We start from the raw sequence: 12659 nt of genomic DNA on the forward strand, positions 1-12659 counted from the left end.
TGTGTATTCTTAAATGTTTTTTTGTTTGTTTTATTTTAGTCAGTAATTAGATGACCATTTTGTGTCCTTCATTATACTTAGTGAGCCATGATATTAACTGGCACGTAGCCTTCCTTTTACCCTGCTCCACTGTATAATATAATGAACAATTTTTCTGTTTCCTATGTTAGCTAAATACTTAGAGCTCCTGTATTCAGGTATAAGTAGCTATTCAAAGGTTTGAGTAGTATAAACCACCAGATCTTCAGAATTAAGATGTGATATTTTTAGTTTTAATTATTAGTTATTTCCTATTGTTTATAGGGGAAAAAGTATTTATTTTAAATAAAGAAAAATTCTACATTATCTGAATGATGTTACATCTTCAACTTATTTTTTTTCCCCAGCCTCTCAAAGTTTACATTCATGGTCCTCCAGGGGTTGGGAAATCCACCATTGCTGAAGAAATCTGCAAGCACTACAAGCTACATCATATTAAGATTAAAGATGTGATTTCTGAATCAATAGCAAAACTGGTGTGTGACTTTAAGATACTTGGCATCATTTACACTGAACTTAAACTCTATAACTTAGCTATTTAAGAATGACCAAAGGCAATAATCATATTCCAACAAAATGTTTAGAGAAATGACAATGTACTGATGACTGTTGGCATTATTCACTTTCTTGTCTTCTTTACTGACCTGAAAAATACATTACCAAAACAATTTCAGAATTGAGAATGGAAATATTTTAGATGTGCTTATGATCTTTGGGGATGCACTGAACTCTTAGACTTAAGATTCCTTTTAAAGAGTAAAGGTTACTCAGTATCTCACTATCCAGGAGAATATGTGGGGCTTGTTTGTTTGTTTTATTTTATTATATCCATGTGAGTAAGAAAATGTGGCCAATTTTGAAAATTTTGAACCAATTCATATTTCTCATCTTGCCTTCAGGAGAAAATTGTGGCTCCTAAAGAAGTGGACGCCGATGATGTGGGACAAGAGGGGCAAGAGGGACAAGAAGGAGAAGTGGGAGATGAAGAAGAAGAAGAGGAGGGTGAAAATATAGAAGAAGCAAATGAGTTGTTAGCTGGAATTAAAGAAAGCATGGAACAAAATGCAGGTAGGAAGGTACTAAAGTGGGACTATCTTACTACTTCTCCATATATTTTATATAATTATTTTTCACTACATAGTGATTGTGTATGTATGTCTATGTGTATATATATATATGATCACTCTAATATCTTTGTGTTTTCTTCTCAGAACAGAGTGCATAACTTAAATAATACAAAGTAAAAGGTGAAATATGTCATTATCAAATTTAGGAAGTAAAGTATTCCAGTAAGAAGAGCACTGGCAGTATTTAGTCTGCATGCCTTATTTTGTTGTTAAAAATGATAATACCTTTTAAGATGTAACATTTTAAAGATAACAGTAGGTTATAATATTTAAGACTATTAATAGCTGAAGCAAAACAATGTAGGAAACTGGAGGCAGTGGTTGCAAGAGGATAATAACTAGGTAAAACTTTTGTAATGCCATATATTTTCTCAATAATGTAGTTCAAGTTGATAAGTTACTTTATCTCAGTCTATTTATATGTGAATAGAACTTGCAAAACCCATCTCACATTATTTTGTCTTGCTTAAATTCTTACTGTTAATTGAAAAAATCAAATGTTTGATTTGACACATGCTTATTTCTGTTGTTTATTTACTTTTTATATAAAAATCTGACTGAATCATTCTTAAATATCTAATTTCATGTTTTGTATCCTTGAAGTTCCAATATTTATGGGATTGTAACATTTATGATTGTAATTTTATTTTGTAGCTGCATATATATCTTTATATTCCCTAAATATGAAAGCTATCCATATATAACTTTTATTCTATAAACCTTTAACAGCACATCGAGATTTAAAATATATATCTTTTTTTTTTTTTTCAGTCTAAAAATTGTCTCTTATAAATGAAATGAACTGTTAGTAAAATAATTCCAGATATTCTTTTTTTTCATGATCTAGGTGCTTGATAACCTTCTTTTTGTTGTAGGTCGTCTAGATGATCAGTATGTTATTAGACTCTTCAAAGATAAGCTCAAATCTATGCCTTGTAGAAATCAAGGGTATGTTCTGGATGGGTTTCCTAAGACCTATGACCAGGCAAGAGAGCTTTTAAACTGTAAGTACTGCTGCTTTTGGTTGGTTTTTTTTTTGGTGCTACTGCTGTCGCAACTTTTATTTTTCTTAGTATCTTATTAGTTTTAAGTGCATCAACGCTGTTTTGACTGCAGAGCAGAACACAAAGTAGTTGTTTATATGCGATGCTTTAAAAATTTAAGAGGGATTGTAATGGACTGTTTAACATATTAAGCAAGATGTTCCTGAGATGATCTTGGCTGGCAACATACTAAATAAATACACAAATAAGAATGATTCTTTCTGTGTTGAACTACTCTATGCAAGAAAGCTCTAAGACACATTTTCTTCATAATACACAAGAGCTTCTTAGCGAAGGGAATTCAGCCAATTCATGTTCTGTGTGTTAGAGTGGGGGTGTATTAGATGAGCTTCAATGTATGCAACTTAAGTGGAATTCCACTATATACGTTTCAAATTCTTAGCCAACACTGTCTATGTATGAAAAACAAGAATCAGCTCCATAAATCAGAGGGTGAGATTTTAAGAAAAACAAAACCTTGTCTTGTCCATCTTAATGTGGTTGATAATAAACCACCTTGTTCAGCTGATATGCATCAAACTGTTGAGGAAGAACAGACAATATCAGAAACCATTAAAACAACACTGTTCCAAGCTGTGTCTCTTTGGTGGAGGAAAATACAAAGCAGCAGGAGGGGTCAGGGACAGAAAAGTAGTATGGACATATTTTGTAATGGTGTATGCAAAAGAGCACCTTGCTGAGCAGCTAAACAACTGTTAGTATCCTGTGATTAATCTGTGGTGGCTGAAAGCCTGCATTCCTTAACTCCCTCTGAATTCGTGTAAGTTTACTCAAATTATCATAATTGTTGGGAAATATTTATTTATGCTATAAATAGAATAGAATTTTAACCTCAAGTGATAATCTCAATTACATATTGCTTTTGTTTTAGTGGAGGAAGAAGAAGAAACTACAGACAAAATACCTAAATATGATAAAATCATCGCACCTGGTAAGTAACAAAACAAAGACCCAAGAAATAAACACAAAAAAGACTTTTCAAATGTTGCTGCCACCAACAAGAAGCCCAAAATATCACTCCATCTGTTCATATTACATTTAAGATAAACAAAATGTCTAATTCATGAAACACGTTTGCCGTAATATTTGAAAGTAAGCAATTAATCAAAATGAGGGTTTTGACTTGTTTCTGTGTTTTTCTCATTCCTTTCTTTTTGTGAAAGTGCCACCAACTGTTGGTTTATATTTACATTATCTGTGCTCATTTGTGAGTTTAAATTTATCATTGAAAGTAAATAGATATGCAAGAGAAGTCAAGAATAATGTGTTCTTCTTCACAGAATTTGTTGTATCTTTGATTGCATCAGATGAATTTCTTAAAAACAGAATAATAAACCTGCCAGAAAGTGTTGTTGCTGGAACTCATTTTACTCAGGATCGGTTTCTGCAATCTTTGAACAACTTCAGGGAGATCAATACAGAAGATGAGACTGTTCTCAACTATTTTGATGAGCTTGAAATACATCCTCATTTTATTGGTATGAAATAATAGAATTCTTAGCTGAAGTATGAATAGGAATTTGTATTGTCACAATTTTAATTTTGAACTTAAATATATACAACAAGTATTTAACAAAATATCTGCAAAAATATCTGTATGCTCATAGGGATTCTGATCTCATTAGATTCTATAGGAAACATGTTTTGTACATTAGGTTTTGTTTTAATCATTCAGTTTTGCAGACCAACTGACCAAAATATGTATTTAACATAATTTATGAACCTCTGCTCTTGCTGTCTTTCTGGAGTGGTATAGTAGTATATTTTCATATACTTCATAGCTGCTTATATTTTTTTCCTTAAATTCATCCTCTGATGCCATGACAATGAATATTCTACAAGGATGAAATTATTAAACATTGAAGATATAAGGTTAGTAGTGCATGTGAGATAATTTTTCTTCCTTACGCACTATCACTGGGAGATCTTGAGAAGATGGTTGTAATCTGATTATTCAGTAAGTAAGAATGGGATAATAACATTCTATAAGCAAAGTGCCTTTAAGCTGAGGAAGGAGGAGGGGAAGAAAAGAGAAGAAATGCACAGAAGAAAAGAACAAGAGAAAGCTGCAACTAGATTGAAGTTGCTGATATTTGGAGCATACACTTGAGATGAGTTATAGAAAGTTAATTGTTAAGCAGTCATAAATAATACAAATTTAGGAAATCAACTGATTAATGTAAATCATGGAGACTGTGAATAAGACTACTTAAATTGTTAGGAAATTTGGTGGGAAAAAAATAGCATGTGATGATTTTTACATTTAGGATTATTTCTGATTTATGCTTCTGTCTTTTAGTTTTTAAGTTTCCAGGTGCTGAGTGATTATTTTTGTGTAACTTGCTGACTACTTTCTCATGCAGTTTTCTGCTAAAATCTTATGTGCCATCTTCTAATTCATAAAAGGAAGGAGATGATAAGATGGAGATATATTTCATTTTCCTGTTTTCAGCAGATGTTGCTGTTTTTATTTGTATCCAAGCAGTAAAAATGATAGTCTTAGAGTCCTGGGAGGATTGGAATGCAGATTAGCTGGCACCTTCATTCAGCTAAAGCTGAAGCAATGTTATTGCAGATTGAGTGTTAGAAATAGTAAATATCGAGATGGTCTGATGTCATTAATTGGTCATAATTTACACTTCTGGGTATGAAAGTAAGTAGCACTGTCCAAGACAGTTTTATTTTGTTAAGGATTATGAAGTGTATGCTCTATACTGCAGTGTTTTATACTGAGAACCATGTCCAAAAATTATTCTGAAACTCTATTTAATTCTAAATAGGAATACTCAATGATCTGCTAACCTTACCTATTGAGGTATCACAGCTGTCATATTCAGTTTGTTGTGTTCATTTACATCTTAAAGGCAGCGGCATCTTTAGATCCTGTTTATCTCTGAGTATTTCTTTCCCTGTATTTGCATGATTCACTGTGATTGCTGCCCACTGAAGTATGCAAGTCTTTATTTAAAGACTGACTACATAGATAATTTCTGTGAGAAATCTTCTACTCTGTGAATACCTCTCCATTGTGGCTGATGTTGCAGTTGGTTTATTAGAAGTGCTGAATGAATATCATCAGATTTAAACAGATAACTGACTTATGTCAGCCAGATTTTGAAGGAAGTTGTCTATATTTACTGACCTTAACTGAGAACTGTTGAAGGACTGTGTTGATTTGATAAATACTGAATCACATTAGTCAGATGTTTCTTCCACCATAATTTTAGAAGATCTTAACATATGGCTTTATGAGCTGCATTGTAGGATTTCTTATTTTTTTTTCCCCCTCAGCCTGAAATATGATTTGTACAAGGTTCTGGAAATTGCATTTCACTACAGTGACTCACTTCGTGAGGTCTGCAAATCAGTTCTCTTTCTGCATTATTTCCATCTGCAAAATGGGGATGGTGGCACATGCATATTAGATGATCTACAAAAAGGAATATTAAAGTTATAACAGTTTCCTTTGACAACCTTAATTTATGAGGACTTTTAGCTATCTTTCCTCTTTTTAGAATCATGGCTTTTTAAAAAATTTCTTTAAAATACATTTTTAGTAGCTATGCATTTAATTATGATTGTTGTAATATTTGTGTTGCAGTCATTCTTGGTCATCTGAGAGAAGACTGCGTTCTTTAAATCCTCAGATTCAATGCCAAGAATGTTCTTAGCAATATTTTAAATGACTGAAAAGTTGCCTTGCATTATAATTTTTATATCCAGCTGCAGCTAAAATTGTGGCATTTATGATGGCATAAAAAAACTTTTTCAGTTTGGAATACTTCAGGAGTGTAATTCACAATATACTGAGAGTGAAGATGTCTAAAAGAAACTTGATTATGTAGAATCATGTTATATTTCTACCTTGATACATCATCAAAGTTTGGACTTCAGATTCAAATGACAGACATACATTCTTATAATAATTGTATTAGTAATGATCTGTTATCTTCTGTCTGAATTAGTGAAGGAAATGAGAAGCAAGAGTGAAAATATTGGAGTTTGTTTCCAAATGCTAGTAACCTGTTGTGCAATCTATGTGGAGATACAGGGTCAGAAGCTGATGGTTTTGTGCCTGTAGATAAGGTGATATTAAGATTGGCAAAAGGAATATATCTGACATAACTTCATCTGCAAATGTCAAGGCTTAGAAAGCCTGCAAGTGTTAAACAGAATAATTGTAAAAAACAACTGTAATACATTTCTCCCTAATATCATCACCTGAGAAAGACAAACTATTTTAGCCTAAACCAATAATCAGATGTAGAAAGTTTCATTTTGCCTAGGGGAAAAAACAATCAAACAAAACCCCAACAACTGTTAATAAGCAACACAAAACAACATATAATAATTGCAAATTCAAACATGCACACTATATATACACTCAGGTCTTGCAGTTATTCATTGCTGGCTTTTGGTAATAGAGAATAGCCTTGAAATGTTTTCTCTTGTCTTGTTTTAAAGATGTAACCAAATATGAAGATCCTGAGAACAGATTAATACTACAAGATCTCATCAAAGAAATTGGGGAACCACGAAATTATGGACTGACAGATGAAGAAAAGGAAATTTTGGAACGTAAAGCAGCTGAGGAAAGCCTCGCCAGAGAAGCGAAAGAAGAAGCTGAACGAGAGCTTAGAGAAATTGAGGAAAGGGCAGAAAGGGCAGCAAACTGGAAACAGTGGGTAAGTCAATACATATTTTGGGGGAAGACATTATCTGTGTGTTTTGGGAAGTAGAGCTTCTGGCAATGTTGCATAAGAATATATGGAAAGGGTGGCATAAATTCTCTAATTTTTTATATTGTACTTTAGATCTGGCTTCTACAGTCTCCAGTTACAGCTATTTAAAGGCAAACTGACCATTCTATAGAAAAAATCATTTTCTTACATTTGGATGCCTGTACATATCTATAGGAAAAATATAACCAAAAATTGCTCACCTTTTAAATAAGCTTTTAATATTGCTCTGACGTTGGCTTGTTCTACCCATAGCTTTTAATACTACTTTTTTGTTTGTTTGTTTTGTTTTCTTTTTAGGTAGCCATCACTATTTAGTCAACTACTATTTTGTAGCTCTTATTAATGTTATTCTTTTTTGCTTTGTAACTTATTTGTAGAGTAAACATCTTGAGGAAGTTAAAAAACAAGAACAAGAATTACTGGAAGCCCAGTCCATTCCGCTAAGAAACTATTTAATGAGGCATGTCATGCCAACACTTATGCAAGGGTTAACTGAATGCTGTAAGATCCGGCCAGATGATCCAGTTGATTTTCTGGTAAGGTGATTACTTTGTTATTATTGTGTGTTAGATAAACCCTAGTGAAAATGTTAATAGATCAAAGGCTGTTTATATAAGCACTTAAACTACTTATTTTACCTGTTTTCATTGTTGCAATTATCTGCAATACAGGTGAGCACTGATTATAGTTAGAGTATATTGATTTTCACGATATGAGATCCTTTCTCACTGTGTACTAATCCCATTTTGCTACAGAGTAACTCAGTTCTGCTTTGGTGCTTTTCTGCTTTTCTTATGGTACTCTGCCAGTTCCACTGGAAAGCTGAGGTGTGCAGGAAGAGAAGCGTCACTCTCTACTCTGCTTACACCTCTCTAGATACAACAGTACTGTTTCAATAATAGCCATTAATAATCTCTTCGCAGTAAACAAATAAATTAATGAGTGGATCTATTAAGACTCTCATGGAACACCTCTGTTTTGCAAGGGACCTGAAGAAGTTGTTTAGTTCAGCTTTCTGCTGAAAGTAGGGTCAGCACTGAATTCCCGCAAGATTCAGATGTTGTAGATTTGTCACTATGTGGCTGTTCTTGCTCTGTTCCCTAGGAAGTATTTAACAAGCAATTGCTATTTTTAATGAATAGTTATTTTGTGTACATTTTAAAACAGAGACTTTAAAAGTAACTTTGAAAATCTTCTGTTTGCAGGCGGAATATCTCTTCAAGAACAATCCTGATGTCAAATGAGATAGCATTAAATCCTTACAGCAGTAGAAACCGCTAAATAGAAAGGCTGAATGTTCCCAATGTTATTTACAGTGAAAATTCTTAGGCTTGGTTTTGTTCAAACACTATTTTAGTATCCAGTTCTTTTCACCCCCACTGTACTACTATGTGGCATTGAGGTTTTTAATAGTCCTTCTACACATTGATTAATGCATGAATGTATCTGTTTTTCATGCATCTTCTTCCAGCTGTGAAACTTAAGAATCTGTTGGTTGTTTTTCCTCCTGGATTTTGTTGTTTTAGTTACATGTTGTATGCAAACAGTGTATTCCTGCTATGATTCACAAAGGAAGTGAGCAAAGAGGCTGAGGGAAGTATTTTCTTCTTTGGACTTTGTATGTGTTTAAGTTCTTAGACGCTGCCAGTCCAAATTACCACCTGAAGCAGCTAAAGATGAAATAACTGGTTATTTTAGAGAAATATGTAGACGGAGATAGTATTTTTCTAAAGCAGGGGCAAAAATAAGATGCTGACATATACAAAAAATGTTTTTTTGTGAGGAATTGCTGTAATACGTGTACTTCTCCAATAATAAATATTTGAGCTGCTTGTGCAAATTATACCTTTTTATTTTTTGAAGTTTAGGACTTGATCCTTGTGGATCACATCCATCCTGTGCTATTTATGATTCTTGCTGTCTGAGACAGAGCTTTCATAACTTATTATTAGTAAACAGGATGCGCACTGTGTGGGATTTAAAAAGTAGGTCTGATTATAGATGAGTAGGAACAGGCTTTTCCCTCATTTATTCAACGAAACGAGGCCGTTCTGAAGCCTCAAGGTCCCTGGCGCCGGGCATGGCTGCGGGAGCCGCATTAGTTTCCATGGCAGTTAAAGGCTCCCTCACTTCCCAGCCCGGCGCCAGCGCGGCCCGTTGTGTCCCGGCCTCGCCTCCTTCCCGGCAGCCCTTTCAGCGGGGTCGGCTCCCGGCGGCTCCGAGGTGAGAGGCCGCCCCGCCGCACAGCGCGCATGCGCCGCGTGCTCCCGGCCGTTAGAGCTTTGTTTTCAAACGGCGCCGTCCTTCCGTCCCGCACTACAGCTCCCACGATCCCTCCCGGCAGCGCGGCCGACTGAGCGCGCGCGGACGAGCTCGTGTGCGCGCCGTGCGGGGGTGGCCGCGCCGCTGCGTAGGGCCCCCCCCCGTTCTAGAACGTTGCTGTGGTAGCGCCCGGGCGCCATGTTAGAAGGCCGGAGGGGAAGAGGAAAGTGAAGCGGCGGCGGCCGGGCCCGACCAAGGGCTTTCTCCTCCCTCCGAGCCCTCGCCCCCGCCCCGGCCCCTACCATGGTCACGGCTCCCGCTTCCCGGCGGGGCGAGTGACCGGTCCGGAGGCGGCAGCGGTGGGGGAGAACGAAGAACAAGAGGAGGAGGGAGAAGGGGAAGACGCGGCGGCGACGGTGGTGGTGGCGGCGGCGGCGGAGGAGGAGGAGGAGCCGGAGAGACGATGCCGTTGTAAGTCGGAACCCCGGCACAGCAACTTGCGGCCCGCGCTGGGCGCTCGCTGCTTCTCGCCCTTCCCCGCTCCCGGTCCCCGCCGGCCTCGTGCCCTTCCGGTGCCGCAGTGTGAGGGGCAGCGGGCCCGGCCCGCTCCTGCCTGCTCCTCGCCAAAGGAGGCTGTGCCGCTGTGGCCTTCACTTAGTCGCCGCTGTCTCTTTGAGGGTCTTTTAGCGGCCGCAGGGTGCGGGGATGTGCGCGGGGCTCTCTCAGGACGCCGGGTCAGGCGGCATCAAGCGGCCGCGTTGCGCGTGTTTACGTCCCGCCGCCAAACGCGCAGCTCCCCTTCCCTTCAGTAGTGCCGACGTAGTCTCTCCCAGAACCCCAGACCGAGCGATTTGCTCTCGTTCTGCGGGCGGAGGACACTCAGGTGGCGGTTCTCACGCGGTCCCAGCCCAGCCCCTGTCCTTGCGGAACTCCCCCGGCCCGCGGTGACTCCAGCCCGGCGCTGCGGGGCACAGCGCCCCCTGCCGCCCCTCCCGCCGCCACGCGGGGCCGGGGACTCCTGGACGCAGCCTCGTGCCTGGGGCCCGCCGGGCCGGCACCCGCGGGGAGCCTGAAGGGCCGGGGGGACACACAGCTCCGGCCTTGTTAACTCACCGCTTCCGTTTATTCCGCCCCTTCCTATTTTTTCTTTTTTTTTTTTCTTTCTTTTTTTCTTTTCTTTTTTTTTTTTTCTTCGCAGCCGTTTTGACGGCACATGGTTGAGATGAGAAAACTCTTTTGTTCCATAGCGCAAATGTTAATAGATAATTTATCCTGCATAAGTCAAGGCAGCAGTGATGGGTGGGAGGTCAGGTGATTTCTAGGGATAAGATATGTGTATATTTCAGAGAGGGTGTGACGTTAAGTTCCAGGTAATTTGGAATTCCTACAGTCACTGTTGTTTGTGCCTGGAGTTCACATACAGAATAGCCTGGTTTGCTTGTTGTACTTGCTTTATTGAACGTAAAATACTGCTCTATTCATCACGTTGCACAGAATTTGAAACAAAACTTTGTGGGGGAAGTTCTTCACTAGGAGAGTGGTGAGGCCCTGGAACAGGCTGCCCAGGGAGGTTGTGGATGCTCCGTCCTTGGAGGTGTTCAAGGCCAGGTTGGACGGGGCCATGGGCAACCTGATCTAGTAAAGGTGTATGTTTGGTGGCCCTGCCAGGCAGGGGGGGTGGAACTACATGATCCTTGAGGTCCCTTCCAACCCGGGTCATTCTGTGTGTGTCAGGATCAACACAGCGGGTGAAGGTAGAAGGGAAAATGATCATTCCAAGACATTTCTGAGGGATGCGTAATGAGAATGCAGCTTGTTTGTAGATAAGCTCTGCATGTCGTTATGGGAATGAAAAGTTGCCAGAAACTTTGAAGCGTGCTAGGTTGGTTTTGTTAATTTCTTTCTTTTTTTTTCCCCCTTTGTTTCTTAAGGGAAACAGGAAAGTCAGACACTTTCTGCCTGCTTTCATTCTCGTTTATTTTGCTGTGACTGTGTAAATTCCAAGTGTTTCGTAACAGCATTCAGAGTTTTGTGCTACTTCTAATGAATGAATGATCTTTTCCTTTGAATTCCTTGCTCATTTTTCTTAAAGTCAAAGTTTGATACCTTAACTACAGATTCTTAAGTAAAACTGTATAGTTAGAGCTGCACATCACTTTCAGATCTCTCAAGGTTCCCCCCTGTCCCACCTTTAAACATATTTGAGGGTGCTGGCTGCTACTGACAAGCCAAGTCAGAGCTGATCTCTCATAACCAGCAGCTTCCATAAGTTTTTATGCCAAAAGTGTGAGTTTGAAGTTGCAAGTGTTCAACATACAAAGTGGTTCAGTTGTAAGTGAGCAAACTCAGGTTCCATTGATGCCAACAGCTGGTGTATTTGAAAAATCCTTCTCATGGTCAATAAAAGCATTAAATTTATCCTAGGGAATTAGGAGTGTTCACCGTGATTCTCATTAATTCCTTGTGTAAAAGAAGAGATTTCCTTTGTGCAAGTCACTTTGTAGGAGTTTCATTTGTTTTTTAAGGGTATTGATGGAAACAAAAGTAAAAAGCGAATATTTCTCCTGTTACAAAGATACGTTTCGGCAAACTGTTAGATGGAGAATAGTCATTAGTGAGCATTATCTAGAACATAGGATGACAAGGAGAAATGAAGCTCACTGAGCTTCATGTATTTCAGAAAGGACAAGATTTGATGGAGAAAGGTTCCAGAATCAGTAAAGTGGTTGCTGTGTTTCTCTAATTTGATGATGCAGCCTCTTTATGTAACCTGGGCCTTTCTGTCTCTCCAAACAGAAACAGCAGTACAAATTTGTCCCTTGTTAAACTACTGATATTGTTGCATCTAAAGCTTCTCTGCTGGACTTACGCATCTGCTGAAGTCTTTGTAAAAATCTTTGTAAAAATACCTTATTTTCTTTAACCATAAAGGGAAAAAGTTTACAAAAGGAGCATTCTGAAGTGTCAGAAGTGCTATGGAAGTTGTTGGTCCTGTTAACTGCTCTTAGAGTTTTGAGGCATGGGTAGTGGTTTGTTTGTTTCCTTATAAACTTGACTTTCTACTGGAGGAGTGTTACCTCATGAGTGGGATGAGATACTGTTGTGTTTCTGAACTGAACTCGGGTTTTTATAGGCTGAATTATGAAGGAATGAAATGCTTTACTAATTCCAGAATGCACCAGACATACTACAGAAGAAATCTGCCTTAAAGCTTGGATAGTCAAGGAGAAACTCATGTAAAAAAACTCAGCTGAAGATGAATTTGTTGGATGTTGTACAGTAGGAACCATAAGGCAAATGCAGTTTGCCTTTTGCAGCAGTTTTCAGTCTTCTACTGTGACTCTGTAGGGGTGGGGGGGGCGGAAATAAAAGTTTGATAGCTGCGAACATAGATGTACAACACAATATTTGGGAATGCAGTTATT

The 12659-nt window shown here is 38.5% G+C and overlaps 1 protein-coding gene across 6 annotated transcripts in view; it reads left to right on the forward strand.

The window, feature by feature from the left end:
• LOC107315190 (poly(A) polymerase alpha) overlaps nucleotides 1–12659 on the forward strand; it is a 57077-nt gene that overhangs the window by 9305 nt on the left and 35113 nt on the right. The window contains exons 11-18 of one of the 6 annotated variants that reach the window (XM_015865256.2): nucleotides 387–515; nucleotides 939–1107; nucleotides 2042–2170; nucleotides 3102–3161; nucleotides 3511–3708; nucleotides 6695–6915; nucleotides 7350–7508; nucleotides 8178–8815. In XM_015865256.2, coding sequence (XP_015720742.1) covers nucleotides 387–515; nucleotides 939–1107; nucleotides 2042–2170; nucleotides 3102–3161; nucleotides 3511–3708; nucleotides 6695–6915; nucleotides 7350–7508; nucleotides 8178–8216 — 1104 coding nt within the window. In that variant the 3' untranslated portion in view covers nucleotides 8217–8815. Of the gene's footprint in view, nucleotides 1–386; nucleotides 516–938; nucleotides 1108–2041; nucleotides 2171–3101; nucleotides 3162–3510; nucleotides 3709–6694; nucleotides 6916–7349; nucleotides 7509–8177; nucleotides 8816–9300; nucleotides 9706–12659 lie in introns of those variants that run through there. The other 5 variants (XR_004307496.1, XM_015865253.2, XM_015865252.2 and 2 more) reach the window with 5 other exon arrangements.

This window comes from Coturnix japonica, chromosome 5 (assembly GCF_001577835.2).
Source record: "Coturnix japonica isolate 7356 chromosome 5, Coturnix japonica 2.1, whole genome shotgun sequence".
NCBI classification, from domain to species: Eukaryota; Metazoa; Chordata; class Aves; order Galliformes; family Phasianidae; genus Coturnix; species Coturnix japonica.